Below are 25895 nucleotides of genomic sequence, written 5' to 3' on the forward strand. Positions count from 1 at the left end.
GTTGGCTGAACCATTGACTTAGTCGTCAATCCTGGTTAATTGTTCCACTTATCTGAACTGTCATATAAATGTGGGACTCTTAGTTAAACATTTACGTTGCACATTTGGTGATATGTCACATTAAACTTCTAGATGTATTTCAAATCAATTTAACACAAATATGTTGAACTACAACTCCTGACAGTCACAAGGATCCAAGAATCAAATACACACAGAGAACAACATAAATTAAAAGTTCACTTGACTGCCAATAATGTTTTTGCACAGAGTCTGTTTTGCATGACAGTTGAATGATGGGTGTGCACTAGTTCAGAATTCCACCACCATATTTTACAGTAATACTCAATTGGTACATGTTCAATAGTCAATCAGGCAGAAACAAAACTGGATAGATTCAAACTAACATTTCCAGACTATTCTGTTAGCAGCCTACGGCGTTAAATCTGAAAACTTCTACAAACTAGGTCTGGGTGGATTGCTCTTCGGAAGGTTGGTGTGGACTTGTTGGGCTGAAGGGGCTGTTTCCACACTGTAAGTAATCTAATCTAATCTAATCAGTGCTTTTGCAAATCTAAGTGATTCATATTTGACAGAAAGGTTTAAACAGTTACAATCTTCTCAACACGTTTCCTGCAAAAAAACACTGCATGTAACATTTCACGGAGTCATTTCCATTATTTGAAAAGAACAGAGGAAAAAAAGTATAAAAGGAGCTAGCAGGTGAATCAGATAATGCTAGATAAAATAACTAACTGAGGCTGTACAAAATACAATCTACAATACTTTTGGACAGACAAATCCGGAATAATGGTTCACAAGTAAAACTTTATTGACCTTTGCAATCTAGCTATAACTCCTCTCCATGCAGATTTCCGAAAGAGAGAAAACTCATAACTTTTCAGTATACATACATGTGTTGATGTATATAAAATCCAAAATAAGGTTCTTTGCAATGAAATCCACATCATGATAAAGCATTTAACTGTGTAGCTTTCATGTTGCTGTACTCTTAAATAATCTCAGTCAAGCTGTATCAAATCCTGCCATTGAAAATGACTTATTTAGCCAAGAATCGTTCTATTTATGGTTGCTCTACCATTGATGAATACACATTGTGAAGTCATTATTTGGCAGACCAACAACTGTTTACATATCTCACAAAGGTATCTCATAACAGCAATTGTTTAATCTATAAATTATGTTTTGGGAGTAAAGAAAAGGGTTATTGTTTAGGTGATTTGTACAAAACAATAAATCTCTGCCTGTGAGAACTTTCAGCATTAGGTAATTGATTGTGTACTTCACTAGCTTTTCTGTTGAATGATGCCTCCCATTCTCCCTTCTAAATGGACCATAGACAACATGGCAAAGGCATAGCAACTACTGAACATCCTTTTCTTACATAGAAAATGTTAATTAGCCGAGATTATTCTTTAAATTGAGGTCTATTGTGCTTCTCTCAACTTTTTGCAAGTGTAAAATTCTCGGAAGGAATTTTCTGTATCCAGGCTTTATTTCGATTTTTTAAAGATGTCTGTGGTGCAGCAACAAAAAGCATATAATGTGGCAAAGGGCAGTGAGAAACCAGAGGGTTGGGAAGCCTACAAAGAGGGCAACAAGAAAAAAATAAAAAGGAGGGAGAAGGTCAGATATGAAGGGAAGCTAGCCAGTAATGTAAAGGAAGACTGTAAGAGTTTCTTTAGATATATAAAGGGCAGGATATACGTTTTCTCACTAAGCTAGAAGGTTTGTTTTCAGACATTTTATCACCATACTAGGTAACATCATCAGTAAGCTTCTGGTGAAGCACTGGCGGAATAACCCGTTTATTATTTATGTGTTTAGGTTTCCTTGTGTTGGTAATGTCATTTCCTGTGGTGATGTCATTTCCTGTTTTTTTTTCCTCAGGGGTGATAAATGGGGTCCAAGTCAATATGTTTGTTGATTGAGTTCTGGTTGAAGTGCCATGCTTTTAGGAATTCTCGCATGTGTTTCTGTTTGGCTTGTCCTAGGATGGATGTGTTGTCCCAGTCAAAGTGGTGTCCTTTCTCATCTGTATGTAAAGATACTAGTGAGAGTGGGTCATGTTGTTTTGTGGCTAGTTGATGTTCATGTACCCTGGTGGCTAGTTTTCTGCCTGTTTGTCCAATGTAGTATTTGTTACAGTTCTTGCAAGGTTTTTCTGTAAATGACATTAGTTTTGCTTGTTGTCTGTATAGGGTCTTTCAAGTTCATTAGTTGTTGTTTTAATGTGTTGGTGGGTTTGTGGGCTACCATGATGGCAAGAAGTCTAAGTAATCTGTCAGTCATTTCTGAGATATCTTTGATGTAGGGGAGAGTGGCTAGGATTTCTGGATGCATTTTGTCTGCTTGTTTGGGTTTGTTGCTGAGAAATCAGTGGACTGTATTCATTGGGTACCCGTTCTTTATGTACAGGTGATCTTCCTCTGCTCTTCGTAGTTCCTCTGTGCTGCAGTGTGTGGTGGCTCGGTGAAATAATGTTCTAATGCCACTTCGTTTGTGGGTGTTGGGATGATTCTTCTGTAGTTCAGCATTTGGTCCGTATATGTTGTTTTCCTGTAGACGCTGGTTTGAAATTCCTCATTGGCTGCTCACTCTACTGCGAATGACAGTTTGTTATTGTTTTCCTCCTCTTTAGTGAATTTTATGCCAGTAAGGGTATTATTGATGGTCTTAAAAGTTTCCTCTAATCTGTTTTGTTTAGTGATGACAAAGGTGTAATCCGTATAGTGGACCCAAAGCTGTTTGTTCGAGTATCTGCATTACCGCCTCTGCTAAGAACCCTGATTTCGGAGATCCCATGGGTGTTCTGTTGGTTTGTTTGTTGATGAAGGTGATATAAAGGGCAAAAGAGAGGCAAAAGTGGACATTGTACTGTAAGAAAATGATGCTGGAGAGATAGTAGTGGGGAACATGAAATGGCTGAGGAACTGAACAATTACCTCATGTCAGTCTTCATGGTGGAAGATACGAGTAATATCCCAAAAATTCAAGATAGCCAGAAGGTAGAGCTGAGTATGGTGGCCACCACCAAGGAGAAGGTACTAGAAAAAGTGAATGGCCTGAAGGTGGATAAATCACCTGGACCAGATGGACAACACCCCAGAGTTCTAAGGGAGGTAGCTGAAGAGATAGTGGAGGCGTCAGTGGTCAACTTTCAGGAATCATTACAGTCAGTGAGGGTCCCAGAGGATTGGAAAATCACTACCATGATGCAAAGAAGTGGCAGCTGGAGTACAATGTTCAAAGTAATGAGGTCATGCACACTGGGAAGAAGAATAGATTATTTCCGAAATGGGGAGAAAATTCAGAAGTCTGAAGTGCAAAGAGACTTGGGAGTTCTAGTCCTGGATTCTCTTAAGGTAAACTTACAGATTGAGTCAGTAGTTAGGAAGGCAAATGCAATGATGGTATTTATTTTGAGAGGAATTGAATATAAAAGCAGAGATGTACTTCTGAGGCTCTATAAGGTTCTGGTCAGACCACATTTGGAGTATTGTGCACAGTTTTGGGCCCCATATCTCAGGAAGGATGTACTAGCCCTGGAGAAGGTTCAGTGGACATTCAAGAGAATGGTCCCAGGAATGAAAAGCTCAACATATAAGGAATATTTGAGGACTCTGGATCCATACTTGATGGAGTTTAGAAGGATAAGAGGGTATCTAATTGAAACTTACAGAATACAGAATGGCTTGCACATAGTGAATGTTGGGAAGATATTTCCATTGGTAGAAGAGACTAGGACACTAGGGCGCACCCTTAGAGTAAAGGGAAGACCTTTTAGAACGGAAATAAGGAGAAACATCTTCAGCCAGAGAATGATTAATCTATGGAATTCACTGCCACAGAAGGCTGTGGAGGCCAGGGCACTGTGTATACTTAAGATGGAGATAGATAAGTTTTTGATTGTCATGGGGATCAAAGGTTACAAGGAGAAAGAGGAGAATGGGGTTGAGAAACTCATCAGCCATGATTGAATGGCAGAACAGACTCAATGGGCTGAATTATCAAATTTCTGCTCCTATGTCTATGGTCTAAAAATAAACAACAGTGTGTTTTTTTTTAAAATAGGTAACTGTATCAATTAGGAATGGAAACAGGGATATGCCTCATTAATCTCTGGCATATATCATCACTTGGAAATTTGATGGTTTGATCGATCACAGTTCAAGAAACACCTTAAATTTATAGCAATATCTTTTAAAAATTGTTTGTACTATCCTTAATATAGCCTCAACATGTCTGTATAACATGACTGCCTCACAGCGGTAAGGTTCTGGGCTTGATTCCAACCTTGGGTGATTGACTGTACTGGAGTTTGCACGTTCTCCCCATGCCTGCAAGAGTTTCCACTGGGTACTCCGGTTTCATCCCACAGTTGAAAGATATGCAGGTTAGAAGGATTGACCATGGTAAACTGCACGCTACACAGGTTGGCCTTGGAAAATGTGGAGTTAAAGAATAGGGTGGGATGACGCATCGAGGTGGGATGCTCTTCGGAGGGTCGGTACACTCGATGGGTTGAATGGTCTTTTTCTGCACTAGAGGGGTCATATGATTTAATGACTTGAAAATGCTCAGCTCAACGTTTTTTTTTTCCCTTGTTAATGAAAGAAAATATAGCTGTAATGTGAATCCAATAGCACTTGTTGGTCAGTCAGGCCTTCAGAGTTTCTTGTAAAGAAAGCTTACATGTAAAATAAATCTCAAATTTTCTATAAATTAGAACATAAAATTTAGTTGTTGTGCAGCCGGACGGGTAGCATCTGAGAAAAGAAAACAGTTAACATTTCGAGTCTTGTGACCTTCCTTCAGAACAAAGTCACTGTGCAGACTGTACAATCAAAAGATGCTTCATACTGTATTATGTTCTTGTGTAACCAAAGCAGCAGAGCACAGTAACATTCCATCCTGGAACCCTGTGTTGAATAATTCATTCATATGTTATTTCTATGCTGACGTTATGTTATATGGATCATAGTGTTTATATTGACAAAATTTCACAAGGTGCCACAGATTCTTATGCACAAAATCATTTTCTTCCATGTCTTGTGTTTAAATGTCAACTTACCGACTACATCTAGGTGATAGGTATGATTTATGGACCCATAGACATTTTCTATCACGCAGGTATAGTTTCCTTTATCAGATGGAACAGCACTTTCCATAATGAGGCTCCAATGCTGAGGCCGAATCTGCCAGAAACAGAATGAGTTTTGTTTCAGAAAGACATAATTATGCAAAATTTTAATCCAACGAAATATCTCCGTTTTATTCAGACTTTATACCTGCCAGAACTGTTCAAAATTTAAAGATATCTCTGCAGGAGTTCCCTCAGGATAGTGTCCTTGGTCGAACCATCTTCAGTTCCTTCATGAATGACCTTATCTCTATCATAAAGTCAAAAGTGGGACGTTCCCCAATGGTTGCAGAATGTTCAATGCCATTCACAATTCCTTAGATACTGAAGCAATCTATGCCGGATTGCAGCAAAACCTGGACAATATAAGGCTAGAGTCGACAAGTGGTAAGTAACCTTTGTGATGGAATACTGCCCACTTGCCTGGATGAGTGCAGCTGCAGCAACTCTCAAGACACTTGACACTATCAGGGCAAAGCAGCCCACTTGATAGTTTGTGGATGTGGTGCCATTCAGTCCCTCCACCAATACCACTCAGTAGCAGTGTTACCATCTACAAGACACATTGCAGAAATTCACCAAAGCTCCTTCCTTCCTTTGGAAGCACCAACCTTCCAAACTCACAGCCACAACAATCTACAAGGACAAGAGCAGCAGATACATGGGATATCCACCACCTGCAAGTTCCCTTCCAAGCCACTCAACACCTAGATTTGGAAATGCATCACCATTCCTTCTGTGTCACTGGGTCAAAATTCTGCAACTCCTTCCCTAATGGCACTGTGGATGCATGTAGACCAAGTGGACTGCAGTCGTTCAAAAAAGGCCGTTCACCACCACCTTCTGAAGGGCAACCAGTGGAAGGCAATAAATGTATTTACCTCAACTTTTGCCTCATCTTGGCCTCAAGCAATACTGTTGGAAGTACTGGATGCACAGACACCATTCAAACATATTTTCCCCACGAATAAATCATTTTCAGCTCAATCGACTCTAACAGAAGATAATACTTTCAATCAGTGTAGCCATCATGTACTGTGCTTCAATAACTCATTAATCCTTATCTTTAGTTTCTGCAGAAAATAACCTTAACAATACCTAACATTTCTGGCTGGTTAAAATAATCACACTCATCTTACTCCTTTTTTGATGGAAATACACATATAAGTTGGCAGACAAGTCAACAGAATTGTTCTTTTATCTTACGAAGTGGTCCTCAGAACAGCTTGAATTCAATACCTCTACAAAAAACAGGTACATTTCATTTGATGTGTGAATCAAGTATAAACATTCATCATTTAAACTGTTCTCACATCAGTGTGTCTAAATGTGCCCAATGATCAATATGGAAAGTGTTATGTAAAACTTTTATTCTGGGGGTGGGGGTGGGGGTGTGGGTGGGTGTTGCCAACTATTATGGTACATGCTTCAAATACTTTCATGTGCACACGTTCAAGAGCTGGAATTGAGTGGCACAGCATATTGTATTTCACTAGCAACTATTAGAGTAGTGCATCTATTTATCAATAGAAAATTCTATTGTAAAACAGAGCATCAAGCTTTTTAAAAAATTCACTCAGGAAATGTGGATGTCACTGGCTAGGCCAGCATTTATTGCTCACCCCTAAATAACCAAAGGGTAGTTAAGAGTCAACCACATTGCTGTGGATCTGGAGTCACACATAGGCCAGATCAGGCTTAAGGATGGCAGTTTCCTTCCCGATTGGACATTAGTGAACCAGATGGTTGTTCTGATAATTGACAATGGATTCAGGGTCATCATTATGCTCTTAACTTCAGATTTTTAAAAAAATTTAAATTCCACCATCTGCCATGGTGGAATTCAAACCTAGTCCCCAGAACATTACCCAGGTCTCTGGATTATCAGTCCAGCAATAATACCCCTAGGCCATCGAGGTTGGAAGATTAGTGGCAGTTTGAGAAGGAAAGAGCAGATGTACTTTCTGCCAAGTAGCTCACTGGAAAGCTAGTTATGGCTGGACAGCATCCTACGAAAGGGCTCCCTCTCCACAATGATGGCCTATCAACAGTGACTAAAATATAATTTGAATAATTTACAAGTCTTCAGATGTGCCTCTGCCTTAAAAGTACACACATGGTCTCCCACCTATAGTCACAGAACCCAACTCATCCTTCGAGCCTTGGATGCTCCCAGTGATCCTCCTGGTGAATTCCACTTTCTTTAATTGAACAGGATGCATGAAGGCAGTTTCTTATGTGGCTTCTTCCAGTGTTCCAATCCACTATTCAGTCCAGTATCCACACTAGGACACAGGAACTAAAATTCAGTTTTTATTGAGTGTAATGATAAAGGGGAGCGGGAGGGCGGCAAGTGGGACACGAATAAAGTTAGCACAATATAGCGCAAAATATGCCATTTTGCACATTTCATTTGTTGTGTCAGTCTCAGTGGAAGAAATTGAAATCAAACAATTATTCTGAACTCTATATCACACAAACTAAAAGACCACATGATAACAAAATCAACTACACATTTTTTTTTAATCTGCCTGTTCACATTTTATTCATGAACTTTATGGTAAAAGCATCAGAAGGAGGAGAGAAGGCTGAACTTGTGTTTTTCACACAATGTCTCATTCATAGTGTGAGGTCCACTCTGTCAGCTTCTCATTATGTGAAAACAATTTTCAAAGTGTTGAAAGATAGGCACCAAGCTGCCACAGCTACACTGTGATATCCCCAGAAATGAAAGGTGCCTTTTCATCTTGAATGATTCACTACGTGCGAGTTTTAGATACCAAATTCCAATTTAGATTCAAGTCCATGGGGACTTTGAGAACCAAACACTCTTCTCACAGAGTTTGCACAAGAAATACTTCACACCACCATTCCCTTCTAACAAAACAGACCAAGTTTAGCCCGTACAGGCCAGACTAAACATCTTCTGTGATTGTCTCATGTATAGTAGTTTAACACCTAGTGCCCTCCTTTTCTGATTTATGACTGACTTGACAATTGCTGTTGAGTGACTGGCTCCATCTTGCACATAGAACACTTGGCACACACAATGCTCTGTACTCCAACATTAAAGCAGAATCTATTGAAATGCAAATAACCTTCATTTGTTTTCATAAATAAAGTTTCTTATTTTATAGTGTTTACATTGGTGAGGTATATAAACCTCAATTGTAGGATGGTTTCCAGGAATCCATTGTAATCCAAATAGCTCTGGCACACATACAAATGTGGCAGAGATCATAATTTCTAATGCTAACATGTCCACATCATTCAAACAATACACTTCACTGAAAAGCACCAGTCGTATCATAACTGCAGTAAACACTCCAGTATATAATTCAGCTAACAGTGACTCTTCATTTTGTACACTGCACTCCTAGTAACAGAAATCCTTTGTAAAGTATTGCTTATGACTCATAATTGAGGATCTGTACACTTTTAAAGCATGGGAGAATTCTCAACTTTGGCAGAGCCAAAAATAGGGCAGGAACAGGCTAGCTGCCCCTTACAATGCTCTGCCTGAGTTTTTCTTCCACTTAAGCCAATGAAAAATTGGACAGTGTATATAGAAGCAGCTGATCTGTTATTAAGAGCTTTCTGTCTCTCCTGAAAATGATCCAACTACCTTGCAGACAAAACTTTAGAGGTCTGGTAAGATTAACTCTGTATTACAGGACAGGCCATACAAGGCGTGGCATGCAATGATCATATCTGTACCATATTTCAGCCCAGTTCAGTTATCTTGTATGGGAGTCTTACATTTGGTTTCAGTACCTTGACATTTGAGGGGGTCAAAAATCAAAATCAAACTAGGATCATAGAATCCCACCTTTGCAGATAGAGGGCATTCCGTTCATAGAGGCTGCACCGACCCTCCAAAGAGGATCGCACCCAGATCCACTCTTTCTCCATAATTCCGTATTTACCACAGCTAATCCACCTAGCATGTATATGCCTGGATACTACAGGGCAATTAAGCACAGCCAATGCAACTAACCTGAGGATTTTTGAGAGAGGGAAGTGGAGCACCCAGAGGGATCCCATGCAGACATAGGGGAAACGTGTGAACTCCACACAAACAGTCATCTAAGGCTGGAATCGAATCCTGGTTCCAGGCACTGTGAGGCAGCAGTGCTAACTTCTGTGCCACCCTATTGCTTCCAAATAAATAGGGAATGATGTTCAACTGTACCCTAAAATGACCACAAAATCTGAAAAACAGCTTGGAAATTGGTGTGCCCTTCATGACTTCATTTAAATGCGACAAAATGCCTGACAGGAATCTGGCTTTAACTTATGGTAACAGTCAGAACACACATTTTCGTTTGCTTAGACCAGTTTTCAGGTGATAAATGTGTGTCCAGCTATAGACAATGGCTCCCAATTACTCCAATGCACTCATTTATAAACCTTTAGTCATCCCTGCTGCCTGCATCTCACCACACTCCATCATGCTTGCTAGTCTGCATCTGCTCCTGTTTTTACACACCAGCTCTAATCCTCAACATTAACATTTTCATCTTTTATTCTGATCCCTCTGTGGCTTTTCCCCATCAAATGTTCGTGTTTCAGGGGAGTTGTGTACTCTCTTTCCTTTCACATCACTGGTCGTCATGCCTCCAGCCACCAAGGTCCCACATATTCTGAAACATTCCTTCCAGAACTCGCAGTTTCTCCTCCTCCCTAATGTTCTTTAGATCTTTGCTCTGAAACCCAGCAATTTAGCCAGACTTTTGGCCTCCATTCTGATTTGTCCCAAGTGTCCATTTCCATTACGCATAGTAAAGCAACTTGGGATATTTTACCCACAGTAAAAGATGCATTAAAACTGCAGATTGTTGTCTATTTTAAGTAAATAGCAAATAGCTACAAGTATAAGAGTAAATTTGCATTTTCCCATTGTTACACTTGGCAGAAACAATCAGTGCATTGAATCCAGACAAGTCATAAACACCACAAATCTCTACTAGCATACTATATTACCAGATAGTCTGCAATGATAGGTAATATTCTGCTGTAGTAACTTCCAAGATTTTGTTTTACCCACAGGATTGTATTAGATGCTAGATTACAGAGATCCTTCAGCAAAATGTAGGGCTGCTTACTCATTTTTAAATTTGCTGTACATTCATGTATTGGAGAAATATATCTTTACCTTATATGAACCCATTCGATATTCTGGTTTGAACTCTCGGCCATTTTTTAACCATCGCATTGTTGGCTTTGGGTTTCCTGCTGCTGGACAACGGAACTTTACAGTGTTGGCTGCCGGTACTGCATGCAACTGCTTTTCCATCTTATTCGGTTGTGTCCAGTATGGGGGACCTGTTTTAAAACAAACATCAAATGGATATTAAATACTGCTTTAAACCATATATATTTTTTGCAGCTAAAAGCACATCAATAAAGTATATCAGATTGGATGTGGGGGTAGGTGCTTGGCAGGAATGTAATGAGAGATATTTGAGCAGGGCTAAAACAAACTACTTCGGCAAAGGCCAGATGCTCAAAGTTTGAATGAGAAAGCTAGGTTCAAGAATCAAGTTTCATGTAAATTTTATTATCAAGCAGCAGTGACCAAACCAGCATTTTGCTGTACCTCTATTATTCGGCCACTACACAGAGCTGGCCAACCAGACAGCGAATGAACTGAAGTAATGTGTGGGCCAGGAGCAGCACAATTAATATGTCTCTGCAAAATATTCTGATTTAGAAAGCAAAATTTTGCAGGTTAGGCTGCTTAATGCTGAGAAACACCAACTAGTGCGCACACTGAGTTATTTTGCCCATTTATAGGCAGGCCATTAAATTGTATTGACTATTTAAAAGTCTCTTGAAAAAAGAGTCAGGTGTGCATCCAAGCTCTCTGCCATGTTGTCCACCTTTCTACTGAGGGAGAAGTTAAAAATATCAAGCACCCCAATATACACCCCAAAGATGATCAGAATTCAACAGCACGTGACTTTAATAAACTTTGGGTTATACAAAGTATGTTGATAATACACTCAAAAAACTAAAATAGCTGAGTTTCCTTTTAAGTTTACCAAGTAAAAACATCACAGTGCTTCTATAACTAGCAAGTTTGCAATAAGTCCAATGAATTAATTTGTTAAAAATTACTGATTAGACTGAAGCAAAGCTAGCAAAGTATTTTTCCGTCTTCCAGGAAAGGAAGTAGCGGCACATTAGTCATTTCAAGTGCGCTTATCCTTTTCATCCGTAGAACGAAAGGATGTTGAAAATAAAACGTGGGTTTTACTAGGAGAAGCAAACCTCAAGGTACAAAACTGCACTAAAATGTTCCTTTGGAAACAAATTATTTTCCATTGATGTGCACATTTCAAGCAGTTTGAAATGAGATTCTACAGATGTGCCAAGACTGCACATGCTCCAGAGTAATGAAGAATGCATTCAAAATACAGACCTGGAAACAGACTGCAAACTCAATACCTCCAACACAGAAATGAATGAACTCCTAACTCTAGAAATCTTAAACATCTAGATATCTTGTGAAAAAGTCATGCAAATTACATTTTACTTTTACTCATTTTACCTTTTGAACTCGTTGCACATTTCCTTGGCTTTTAAGAATCTCTTAACTATAATTCATTTTGCACAGCCTACTAATTTTTTTAACTCAAGAATTTCACTGAAACTCTCCATCTCTGAACCCAGACAAAAACAACACCCTTGTGTTTGTTCAGGATTTGCAAAACTAAGGAAATTCAGAAAAAGCTCAAATATGTCTTCGGCTTTATAAATAGAAAATATAATTTGTTTGTACATTTGTTTTATGTGAAATCTCATTTTTAACTTCAAACTGAACTTCCTGAAATAAATCAAACTAATGTGGAATTTAAAAAAATATAATTGGCTTAAACTTGACCCTGATCCATTTCCTTTTTGGGCCTCTTCCACACTCACTCACAATGGTGGTTTCCATTCTACAGTCTTCGCACCATTAACGATGAATCCACACTACAGCGTCATCATAAATAGTGAAAAACTTCAAATGTTTCTGATTTAAAGGCTCCCTTATTATAAAGGAACTCAGAAAAAGCCTCAAAGTACTGTCAGTTACTCCCTTCGAAGACAACTCAAATGCTAATCACTCCTTAATATTCCCGTAATTGTTTGTGGAACAGAAAAGTTGACAGGCAATTTAAACAATGCGAGTTCAGCCATCTCGTTTCAATGATAGCTAATGGGGAAAATAGTAACTTCTGAATGATCTTTTAAAATGTTAGGAGGCTAGATGATGAAACTGTCGAAAATGGCACGAATGACTGCACTTCAGAAAATTATGTACAGATCATAATGTTTAATTTCATATCAAATCGTTTGACCATTTCAGACCAAAAGATCATAAGATATAGAAGTAAAATGAGGCTATTTGGCCCACTGAGTCTGCTCCACCATTTAATCATGGCTGATATGTTTCTCAAGCCCATTCCCCTGCCTTCTCCCCATGACCCTGGATCTCCTTAATAATTTCAGCACAGCTCAACAGAATTTCTGGACCTACACTATGCTTAATATAGTTCTACATCTCATAAGTGATTCATGGAGGTTATGTCACACAAGCTAAAGTCAAATCACTCAAGACTAAGGGTTGCGCTTAACCTCACAAAGCACAGCTGACTCACATTATGTTAAATATATCATATATATTAAATATTGTAGGCATACAATTTATTTATTCTACCATCTTCACAGAAACCAATTTACCTTTTGAATTCTTTGTTCATATAGCTTTGTCCAACCAAGTGCATCGAACTTTTAAAACTGATCATTAACTCATCTAAAATGCTTCTCGTTCCATCTTAGTGTTATCGTTCTTTTAAAGCTTCCTCCTTGTGATAGTTTGCTATATCTATTTGATAATTACTGAAGATTTTTCTAAGTAATGGTGTTGAAACCAAATTATGAAATCAGGAATAAATTTGTTTAAGGAAGAGTGATGAAAACATCCAGTTCTTTTCTTCCTTTCATCTAACCTTTTACTTCTGGCCCCTCTTGCTTTTTGGTATTTTCCCCATCTAGCCTTCCATGCGATTGTACGTGGTCGGCCAGAAAAATATTATTGCTAATACTGTTAACACAATGACCAGAACAACATAACTTGTGAAACCACAAAATGTAGAATTTGTTTCTAAAATTTACCCTTCACTCTTGTGGTAATAGCGGGGTTGAGAAGACAGCAAAGAGGACCTTTCCTCTATCTCGTGCCCCTCTAGTTCTAACTAGAATTTCCGAGTAGAAAAGAACCCATGCTATCCTGTAGAGTGGTGCATCTATTCATAAGCAGACCAATACTAAGTATCACTTCCACCTAAAAAAAAATTAAAGAACCAGAGTTCTTTTTAATAACCAAAAAATCATTTATATTATAGAATCACAACAATGCTGAGGGCTAAACAGGCTACCTCAATAGTTCAGAAAAGAAGATTTAATTCAAGATTAAACTAAAGCATACATATAAATCGAAGTTACTGGAACTCTTACACATATAGAAATGGGAGTTAACTGGTAAATGTATACAACTTATAGTTGAAGCCATTAAGAATCCACCAAGGCTCCAATTTTCTCACTAAATTAAAGATTGCTGATCTTTCCAGCCCATATTGCAACACCCATTTAATACTTCAAAGTTCCAATCCACCAATATGAAAGCTGAACACCAAATCAAATAATTGTTTCTAAGTATGAACTGTTAGGTCACTACAACATCAGCACAGAACGCAATTACACTGCAACATTGAGCACTAATTATCCTCCCCAACACAATGTTGGTAATAGACACCTAGGTGAATGCTGACAAGCAGTTCTGTGGTTACCTGACATATACTCAACTGAACTTGAAAATCTCTGCAATGCAACTTTCTTGATTAAACATGCCACTGCCCATGACTTCGATTGACTCCATTTAAAATAACATAGGATACTGATTAAGGATGATCAGCCATGATCAGATTGAATGGTGGTGTAGGCAGAATGGTGGTGAAGGGCAGAATGGCCTACTCCTGCACCTATTGTCTATTGTCTATTTCCGTTCTTTGCGCACATCAACGGCTGATTGCCAATTGTCTTTTAGCTACTTGTGATTTTAAACTACATCAATTAAACTACCAGCTGAAAGTAGGATTCTTTTAGTGTTATATATTTTTTCAACATCATAATTTGATCACTGAAATGTTGAAACAGAGAAAGCTTTATCTGAACTTAAATCATTGACTACCTATTTGACTCAAGGATTAACAATGGAAGCATGTATATTCAACAAAGTGTGGAACTGTAGATTCCTTCAAATGAAATATGAATATACATTTTTTGAAAAAGGTATACTGTGAATGTGTTTCAAACTATATCTTAATAGGCACATAACTGTACCCAAGTACCTGTATATCCTTGCAGTATAAACTACCACTCGTACTTAAAATGTTCAAATTGTTAAGACTTGTATCCCATAAACTGGAACTGCAATTTTTCTTATATTTAATTGTACATCGTTGTGCAACAGTGGGGAGAAACATGTTTGGAGTGTTGCGTGGGTACACAAAATCACAACACTGCATAAGCTGTCGCTCGTGACGAAGGTTGCTGCCATAGTTCGCCTAACGTGTTGGAAGCTAAAGGGCCTGATTTGGCTAGTGTGTTTGAGGAAAACCACTTCTTGCTCTATCTCGAAGAGTCACTTTATGTTGGTATGATAGACATTGTAGAGATTTGATGAAGACCAGATGTTAGGTCTCATTCCTTCCAGATCTCAAGCTGTTCTGCCCACAAGTCCATATGACTTCATGGTGGGTGCTGCTTATGGCATTCCTCAGTATTAACTCTTTCAGAGTCTTACACAACATTGGAAACTGAAACACCCAATGAATAAAAGCTGAACCACAAAACTACAAAAAAATTAATTAGAATGTATTACACAAAAAAAGTTTTAAAATAAATTTGTTCTCTATATGCAAATTAGAGCCTTTGAGGAAAACAAAAAACTACTTACCTGCCTTTCTGTTGGTGGTGGAATCTGTTTGGACAATGTCAGTTGATTCTCATATTTCTCCTCCTAAACAAACTGACAAGTCTGGGGATGATTGGCATGAAACAGAAAATCTACCAAAATAAGTCTATGTACTGACACCGTTCTGCTGGTCTGATCTTTACATTCTATTGTTATTTATTCATGAGATGATATGTGTCACTGGCTAGGCCAGCATTTTTGTCCATCCCAAAATAAACTTGAGAAGCTCTTGTCCTTAGATCCATTGGTTTTGGGATTTCTTAGCCCTGTCTACTGTAAACTGCTTCCACTATTTGCACTTCTTGCATTGTAACTTCACCAGTTTGGCACCTAATTTTTAGGCATGCCTGGTGCTGCTCCTGGCATGCCCTCATGAACTGTTCATTGAACCAGGGTTAACATTCCCGGTTGATTGTAATTGCAGAGTGGGGTATATGCCAGGTCACGAGGTGACAGATAGTTGCTGAATATAACCCTGCTGCTGATGTCTCATTTCCTCAAGGATGTCTGATTTTGTGTAGTTACATCTGTTCAAAGCTTGTCCCATGTATTGCCAATATGCAGGCAGGACTTTGTCTCCACAGTGACTATACAGTAAAGAATTCTATAAATACTGTTCATCTGTTCCAGGTAGATTGGTAAAGACAGGATCAAGTAAGTTTTCTCTCTTGCTAATTCGTTCACCACTTGATGTAGACCCAGTTTAGCAGCTTGAGTCATGCCATCTGGAATTAAGAAGTGATATGTGGTAAACTGCAGTAGGTTTCCTTGCCCACATTTGACTTATTCCCATGAGACTTAGGAGTTTGGAGACAATGCTGAAGGCTCCTACAGTAACTTTCTCCCAACTCCTTAGAACTGTACTGCCACCTCTGCCCTGCCAGTGTGCAGGATACACCCAGGGATGGCGATGGTGGTGTCTGAGGCATTTTCTGTAAGATATGATTCTATGCATATGACTATATCTGGCAATTGTTTGATCAGCTTGTGGGACAGCTTTACCAGTTTTGACACAAGGCCCTAGATTTTAGTAAGGAGCACTCTGCAGGTTTGACAGTGCTGAATATCCAATGCTGTTTCCGATAGCTTCGCTGATGCTGGGTGCTCTATCTGGTTTCATCTCTTCCTTTAGACTTTGTGAAGTTTTTCATACAATTGAGTGGTTTGCTAGGCCATTGCAGAGGGAAGTTAGGAATCAACTAGATTACTGTCAGGCTGGAGTCACATACAGGCCAGACAAGAGTAAAGGCTGCAAGTTCCCTTCCCTCAAGATCATTAGTGAATCAGATGGATTTTAAGACAATCAGCAATGGCTTCATGCTCTCATTCAGCTAACCTTTTAGTTCCAGATGTTTATAAATTCCAACAGACTTATCTTTCAAATGACATGGTGAATACTGCTTATTGTTTCAAATATTTATTCCAGACATGTCTCTTTTCAAAATGATAAATAGAAGACAGGTAATTTCATTCCACCGAAACACCAAGGCATTCCACTACTGACTAGGTGTTCAGCAGCTCGTCACATGGAAAAGAAGGAAAAGCCAAAGTACACGAAGATGTGCTTGTGGAAAGGCAAACAAGTCATCAGGACCTGATGGCCTGCATCCAAAAGTTTTAAAGGAAGTGGCTGCTGAGATATTAGAAGCATTGGTTAAAATAATCCAGACCTCACTGGATTCCTGGATGGTTCTAGTGAACTGGAAGTTGCAAATGTGACACTCTTGCTCAAGGAGGGAGAGGGGTAGAAAACAGGAAACTACAGGCCAATTAACTCAGCATTGCTTGTTGGGAAAATGCTAGAGGCTATTATTAAAAGGAAGAAATAGCACAGCGTTTGAAAAAGCTTCACTCAATTAAACGGAGTCAACATGGTTTTGTGAAATGGACATCATGTTTGACAAATTTGCTCCAGTTCTTTGAGGATATAACAAGCAGAACTAATAAAAGGGAATCAGTAGAGGCAGTATATTTAGACTTTTAGAAGGAATTTCATATGGTGCCACAAAAAGGTATATTGCACATCATAGGAGCTCATGATATCAGGGTAATGTACTAGCATTGAGGTTTGGATAGATGGGTACTTTTCAGATTGGAGAGGCATACCTAATCGAGTGCCAGAAAGACCAGTCGTTCCCCTGGAATCATGACAGGATGTGTGCAACTCCAGCCTGCCGCCAGCCACTTAGAGACTAGCAGCTCTTGCACTAAGCAGGGCCACTGAGGAAGCTGTGGCTGCTGCAGGAAAAAAAATCCCATGATTGCAGAGGTCTCAAGCCACACACACAGACAAAGAGACGGGGGGGGGGAAGAGAACGAACATGAGGCCCTCCAGTCCCACCACCCCATAGCCATAAAATCCACTCCATGGTATTTTAACTCCATACTACGAAAAACATACTCCAAGTGATCTAAGCTTTATTCTCAATCAGCTCCTCAGTGTTTAATACCAGCTTTCACCTCGAAAGTTTAATTAAACATAAAGCCTACAATGGAAAACATCAGATTCTTCAAACTTTAAAGTTTTCCTTATAGGATAGACAAGTCTTTTCTACAGCATATTTATTAAAACACGAGTCAGGGCACACACTAGACTTTTGTCTCAAGAACTACTTTAAATCAGAAACAATGACTCTCTTTAAGTACCAAAAGCCTACGCTTAATGCAATAAATATGGCTGTACAGTACCATGTTATGCTATTTGCACAATAGTTCTTGTTTCAATGTAGGAAAAGTAAAACAAACAAGAATTTCTGGTTGATACTAACACTAAATAATGTCAATATTTGAACAATCTCCTTTTACATTTATCACCCCTGTATTTTAAGCTCCCTGTCAGACAGAATCAATAGTATAATTGCTCCAAATAGCTATGCAAGTTACCATTTGATTTGTTTGCATTATTTAACAATTTTTAAGTGCAATTAGATGAATTCTTCTTGTTGGGAAGTTAGTGCGAAGCTGTAGGCAAGTGCATTTTCCCCTTAATTTACAGCATGCTTATGATTTCAATAGCCTCAGAGTCAGATTTCATTGAAGCTAGTTCAAAATGATTAAGTGCATAAATGGTAAATAACAAATCCCAAGGCATTTGTAGTTACTAAACAATCTAACAATTACAGATACAAGATTGTGGAAAAATGGTTTCCATATAATAAGACCGAAAAAATACTTTAAATTCAAAATGTTGAATTAAAATAGGGAAGATGATTCAGACAGAGCAAGTAATTTAGCATTTTACACTATTAACATATTTTTTGATGCAGAAATCAAAAGAAAATGCATTATTACAGCTGCTATGATTTGTGATTATGAACTACATTTTTCCATGTACTGCAGGTCCATTAAAAAACTCAGACCTTTTGTTGGTCCTAAAAATCAATTGATTCGTGGTTTCTAGGCAGTTATGTGAATTTTCATACCTTTTTGGTACTGGCACTGCACAGAGTGTAAATTGCATACTATGTTCAGCAGGCTTTAATTTAAAATATTCCAATGTTAAGGGTAAAATAAATTGTTGGAAAACAGAAGATGCAAAACGTACAATACCAATAAACCACAAATAGTTTTAATAAGTGCAATTTTTAGATATATATAGGATTTTTGTTCATGCACTGCCCTTCTACAAAACTAGTTAAGTGCCAAGTTAGACTATGTCCTTATGTATTACGTGTGTGCTGAGCTTAGTTATTGCTTCCTGTCATTGCTTGTTATAATACTTCAAATGGAAACCCAAAGACAGATTTAAATTATTCTTTACTTAAACAATGGCACCATTCATGCACACTAGATATATAGTTCCACATGTTAATTCCAGATATGATCAACTACAAAACAAAAGTAGGTCTCTATAATGGCCTTACTTTAACATCTTATTTATCAAACATATAGCTAACAAATTTCATATAATTATATTCACTACAACCTATATCTCATCCAAAAAATGCAAGGCATTTCCTTTCCTTCCAATATATTTGTTCTATCATGTCAAAATGATTGAGTAAAATGTAAAAATATTTCAGTTAGTCTTAGCTATCTGAATGTAAAAGTCAAATGATACTCGTTTCCACAGTACTATCAATACTACTTTAACATTTATTAACATTTTATATGAGTTTATTAAAAAAGTGTTTCCCATTCAATATATGCTCTTACACCCACACAACAACTTTGATGCTACAAATTTCTACAGCTGTGCTGCAGTCCCCAATTCCTATAAACCATGTGTTCAATGTGGTAGGCAATCTCTTCCCAGACTTCTATCAATGCTGAGTCAACCATAAGGAGGTCCAGGCATAACTGGGTTGACTTTTGTCCCCATATTAAGCTGCCTGGTATGCATTTAATATTTAGGTAAAAACAAGGACTGCAGATGTTGGAAACCAGAGTCTAGATTAGAGTGGTGCTGGAAAAGCACAGCAGGTCAGACAGCATCCGAGGAGCAGGAAAATTGACATTTTGAGCAAAAGCCCTTCATCAGGAATAGAGGCAGGGTTTCTGCATCTCTCCACTCTGCAGGCACCCTGCCTCTATTCTTGATGAAGGGCTTTTGCCCGAAACGTTGATTTTCCTGCTCCTGGGATGCTGCCTGACCTGCTGTGCTTTTCCTGCACCACTCTAATTAGACCCTGCATTTAACATTTACCTATGGCAATATGCCTCTGGCATGCAATGCAGCCATGAGGAAAAGTGAACTTGCATGTCATTCCTCAAGGTATAGTGCATTTTAATATACTTTATGCTCTGTCCCATTCTTTGTTCTACAAAGTTATTATTACAATAAAGGATCTTATATAAGAAAAAATGCTTGAGCTACAGTGACTAAGTGGGGAAAATGCAGCATGCACTTTTGCTATAAAATAAGCAACCCAGGTTCTTAAATACCAGTGATTAACAGAAGAATTGGTTGAAGGAGGAATGTTTCTCCAGATCACTTTACTTCGACCTTGATGGATTTTTAACCACCTGAAACACCTCGATAGAGAGATGCGGCCATAGTTTAAAATCTCATTCAAAGTGTTCTTTCAATACTGTATTAAAATATCATCTCAAACTATATGTTCATTATCTGGTTTTAGCTTCAATTCAATAACTCGGAGAAGGGTCATAAGTAAGTAAAGCCTTCAGTCTCCACCTGCTTTCATTTTGTTTCCAAGCTATTTTTGATGAATCTACATTAAATGGGCTCACAGAGCCATATAATGTGAGAGACAGCCCAGAATCATGAGTTAAGTTCACAAATCAGATATGGTGAAAGGACTCTATGGAATACACAATTATTGGACAGAACAGTACATTCCCGAGTAATTCATTTTGAAATTATCTTCATAAATGAGATTTGCAATGCAATCTCCAGAGGGCAATTCCTAAAATCAGCTCAATAAAATTTAACTCCTCAGAGAATACAATAAATCATAACCATACTTGAAATTAAATATACCCAGACCAGGTGCGATAATAATTGCACAAAAGAAAATATGTGCAGATTAAAGACGACAAATAAATTAATTTTCAAGGTCATTTTATAAAAGTTTCTCCATCTTTAATTTATAAACTGATAACAATTTGTATATTATAAAAAAAGAGATCCTCTTAAAGGACCTGAAGTTCTTGTTGACTTTATTACATTAATTAGACACAGTCTCCTCACCCTGTACTTACTTATCTTGTTACTATCACTGGCTGTCTCTTCTGACCCATCATTGTCCTCTTCATCGTCCCCTGAGGAAATGGCATCTGGAAGAAAACCATAACCTATAATCTCCCCAAGATAATGAAAATTCGATAAATGGATATTTGCTATGTATTTCTAAAGCATTTTCTTCCTAGATGATCATTAATCCTTTTTAGAACTGGTTTTTAACAATAATCGTGCAAAGTAATTAAAATATCACAATATCCACATCAGGCGCTATTACAAGATATCGTACATAACCGTCTTATTTGGTTTCAGATTTTAAATTATTCCTACACAGGCCCAACACCACTTCAAAACCTAATCACCTCCACCCACTGCCTACTGAGAGTCACATAAAATGCTTGGCATGACTTGTCTGCAGTTCAACTCCTCCTTTGATGACTCAGCCAAAATATGGAACTAGCTTTGTGGGGCAATCCTGGCTACAGTACTGTCTTAAATTTTATGTTGAAAATGCACTAAGATCAATAATTACTACGTTGAAAAGATATTGACAAAACAGGAGGTAATTTGAACAGCCCTTCCAGCTGCACACTAAAATATCAAGAAACGAAACAAAATATTTTTCTTTAAAAAAGGATAAACGAGACAAATTTAATTAAAATGCATCCACATGGAATAATTTGATAGGTGGCAAGCTTTTTTTTTGAGAATAATGTAATGTATGCTAACAGAAAAAGTTTACAGCTATTGAAACTGAACAATTTATAAGTCCAGAAAACACCTGCATCAGCCTTTTTGAAAACTGTCATATTCCAGACAGTTAATCCTGCCACATAGTCTGTCAGTTCGGGTTTCAGTTTGTATTTGTCCATGGTGCCAAGTAAATTATTTCCACCCCCACCCTTCCTAAAAGCCTTAACTGGAGGTCACTTGGAGTGCAACAGGGTCAGTATAAATGTCAAGCTTCACTGAATTTGTAGGATCCAGTTCAAATGTTACTCACCTGTAATGTTTACAACGAAGTACACGGTATCACTGCCTATTGGTCTAATTGCAGTACAAGCATAGAGGCCCGAATCCTCATGTGTGGCATCACTAATCTGCAAGTACTCTCTGATTAAGTAAGTCTTATTGCTGTGCCCCAACTGTTCCCCATCTTTAGTCCAACTGATGCTCTGTACATCCTCTTTCAATGGACATTGCAACTGAAGCAAACCTCCAGGATGCGTGTGCACTTCAGGTTGAGAGATTTGGTAGTTTGATGGAGGCTCTGCAAAGCAAGAAAAGGAAGGAAGGGGTGGGAAGGAAAAGGAAAGTTGCAATATATGTCAGAAAATCTGACTTCAGTTGATGCCCCGTGTTGCCTTAAAAACAAGCAATAGCAAGCCAAAGCTTAACATTAGAAATGAAACCACATGTGCCAGTAGATTCACAAGGGTAATTTTAAAACTTTTTGAAACAGAACAAAAATGTTCAATACCGGAGGTCAAGCAGAGGGATATTTGGGAAAAGCGTGTGGCCAATCTGATATCACCCACTTCATGCCATCAACAAAAGATAAAATTGCCCCATTGACTTTGCTTATACACACTAAAAGCAGCACACAGCAGAGGGATGATACAACTAATTTAAAAAAACTCAAACCACAACAAAATTTAAACTAAGACCAATTACGGTTCCCAGTAAAGAATTATTTGTTGCGTGCTCCCAGCAAATTGTTATGTGTAAATATCAGACACTATGTAATTTATGAATGTTGCCTTAAATATTGAATAGATAGAGATTTTCATATGTCTGTAAAAAGTATCACTTAAACAAAACTGACATGACATTGCAAAAGCTTAAAGAACTTGAAGATAATCTCAAGGAAATGGCACGAATAACAGTGCTTTAAAAGGTCATTAGTATGATACCTTATCAAAATGCTTCCGAGAAAACAAAGGTCAAATGTTAAGTTTCTATGAAACTAGGATCAAAACAATTGCTAGGATTAACAAAAATTGAAATTCTTGGGCAGATGACAGTAGAATTAAGAGCTATACCTGGGGGAAGGGATAGAACATCATCTAGATCCTGACTCCCATGGGATTCCACTACTGTAACAAGCAATTTTAGTGTGAAAATCAGAATTCTGTTCCCATCAAAGAACTGTGGGGGAAAAGAAGGCTCCTAGGTTTCACAACTAATTATTTCATTTAAGGCTCTTGAAACGTTTGGGGGAACACATTGGAATTGTGGTCATCCAAGGTCTTTTTGCGATCTTATACAGAATGGATCAATCACCTTGATTCACTGAAGTGACTCCAGGGCATCAAAAAGGCAGTTGAAATTAAAATTCTTTGGCGTTTTTAGGCTCGACTATTGTGTAGGAGACACTATTGAGTGAATCCTCACAGGTGCCAGAGGCAAGCCTCAAGTATACAAGTATACATAGGTTCCCTGGTCACATAAAGGAGTTCAAGCAGAGGCTGGCCTCTATTAATTCCACAACTGAGCCATAATGCAATAGGAAAGACTAGGGAGGAGAGGCTGAAGATACACTTCTCAAAAGAGAGGGGAGGTCAAGTGCAGGAGGGAAAAATCAGTTAGACAGTTGTAACTGAACTAACAGCTCATTCTTTATAGTACCTGGCTCAAGTATACCATCCGAGCAAATAACTACTGTGCTTTGACATAGGAGGTGAATGGTGAATCCATATTGTGGAAATAGACACAAAAAAATTATCAAATTCATAGTCCTTCCAGCTATGCAGCATACATAAATATATTACACTGTCTTGAAGTTATGTTTTATTTCAGTCTATATAACATACTAAATTATGAAATTGCTTAAGAGCCAGAAGTCATTTTCCAACAGAATGACATCTGTTAAGAGAAACCTGTCCTAGACATGTCTCTTTAATTAAGCTGTAATTACGTTAAGAAAATTACTCCTGGGCTTTCTTGTTTCAACAAGGAACTGCTGTAATGAATCACCAAGTATTTCTTGCACTACACTCCACCAAGACTGTGTGAGGCAATTTGATATGACTGGCATTTACATTCCCAGATGACAAAGTGACTGCAAAATTACTTTTAATTGTGCTCTGGTTGAAAAAGCCTTGAAGGAACGACATTTCATAAGGCAAGCTTCTTTGGAGACATACAAATAATAATTTTTCATTAACAGACTCTCTAAGCAATGAGCTCTAATCTTCCTACCATCAATTCTTGCAAATTAATAATCTGTGCAGACATTTTATGTAAAAATAAACTTTAATGGAGAAATATTTCCCTCCAACACCCTATTCATACAACGACACACTGACAATGGTGCATTTTCAACTCCTCTGAGATCGACTCAACCTCATGTTATCTCTTTTTACTCAGGATTAAAAGCATTATCAGAAACATGAAAGACAACAAAACTTCGATATTAAGAACAAATGTATATCAAAATCCATGTTTAACATTTTGCAATGGAAATATAAATCACTTCATATACAAAGTATATGAATTACATGCAACCCACTGCAATGAAATCACAAAGAGGCGAACTGATCCAATTGTAAGGAAAATTTTTACACCTTTCATCTCAAACATGTTTCTAGTGTTCTATGTAGTGAAAAGGCAATATTTTCTGCACAAGAACCATAAACATATTGCCTATCTTTTACACAAAAAAATATTGAATCCTATTGCAAAGCCTAGCTGTGCCTACAGACTGATGGCCAGCGCAGCATTAGTTGGGCTATACCACACAGGTGAAAAAACTACACAATTCTTTTTTCTAAGCAATATTTCCAAATAGATTACATTACAGTGTGGAAACAGGCCCTTCGGCCCAACAAGTCCACACCGACCCGCCGAAGCGCAACCCACCCATACCCCTACATTTACCCCTTACCTAACACTACGGGCAATTTAGCATGGCCAATTCACCTGACCTGCACATCTTTGGACTGTGGGAGGAAACCGGAGCACCCGGAGGAAACCCACGCAGACACGGGGAGAACGTGCAAACTCCACACAGTCAGTCGCCTGAGGCGGGAATTGAACCCGGGTCTCTGGCGCTGTGAGGCAGCAGTGCTAACCACTGTGCCACCGTGCCACCCAAATAGTGACATCATCGTCAATATTTCTTAAAATCATAAAACTGAGATTTTCTGTTTTCCTGATTTGTTTTTTTAAATTATACGCAAGCCTGATCTACTCCCTTAAATGGTCCGAAATCCTCAGCAAGCATAAGCAGTCCTGAGGCCATAGACAATTCAGGCCACAAATGCAAATGAGTAGTGAAGTGAACAAAAATTTACTCCATCAATTATGAACTAATATGAACATATGAACAATATGAACATATCATACTGATTGCCTGTCATATCACACTGTATTACGTGTCAATACCTTCTGCCAGACCCCATTCTGCTAGAAACCCCATTTTGGCAGAGGCCTATGTACCCATGCACTTTTTTACCCATTCACTGGTCCACCGCCCATTCCACCTTTAAAATTTCTCTCTCTGATCAAGCTTTGGATCACCCTTCAAAATAGCTACTTCTTGAGAAGTTGTGACCATCTTCCCCTTAAACCTCTTTTACTATATGCAACGCCTCTGCTATATTAATTCCAAACATAAATGCATATAGCTATTTTGTATATACATTCAGAAAAAAAACCCTGAAAAAGCACACCAATTGCTAAATTGCATGTGAATTAGAACTTCAGCTTATGACTAAAGATTTCTTTTTTTTTGAAAACCTTTGAAATGATATCATTTTAGACTGCAGAAAACAACACACAAATCCTTAATTTCTTTCTGAAACTATACACATCACAAAAACATTGACCTATTTTTATTTGACTCAAACATGTGTTCATATTTTCATACATGAGTCCTGGATAACGTGACCCAGTGTCATTTGTCATTTGACAGCCTATACATTCTTCCTGCCTGGTTGCTTTTAGCTCCGATGTTTTGTGGTTGAACTCTATTACCTGCTTCAGCCTTTATTCTACCTGAGAACCTATTCATTGCTTTTCAACAAACTGTTAAGTTAAAAAGCAGAACCTCCAAAGTAGTAGTCTTG

The 25895-nt window shown here is 38.1% G+C and overlaps 1 protein-coding gene across 2 annotated transcripts in view; it reads right to left on the reverse strand.

Moving 5' to 3' along the window:
• LOC122561180 (fibroblast growth factor receptor 2-like) overlaps positions 1-25895 on the reverse strand; it is a 92051-nt gene that overhangs the window by 42920 nt on the left and 23236 nt on the right. For both annotated transcript variants that reach the window (XM_087998901.1, XM_087998900.1), the window contains exons 3-6: positions 21830-22096; positions 20847-20921; positions 10317-10486; positions 5093-5216 (exon numbers count right to left, since the gene is read on the reverse strand). In XM_087998901.1, coding sequence (XP_087855027.1) covers positions 5093-5216; positions 10317-10486; positions 20847-20921; positions 21830-22096 — 636 coding nt within the window. The remainder of the gene's footprint in view (positions 1-5092; positions 5217-10316; positions 10487-20846; positions 20922-21829; positions 22097-25895) is intronic.

Source organism: Chiloscyllium plagiosum, unplaced genomic scaffold, assembly GCF_037043375.1.
Source record: "Chiloscyllium plagiosum isolate Xiang-an unplaced genomic scaffold, Cpla_swu_hap1 HiC_scaffold_22, whole genome shotgun sequence".
NCBI classification, from domain to species: Eukaryota; Metazoa; Chordata; class Chondrichthyes; order Orectolobiformes; family Hemiscylliidae; genus Chiloscyllium; species Chiloscyllium plagiosum.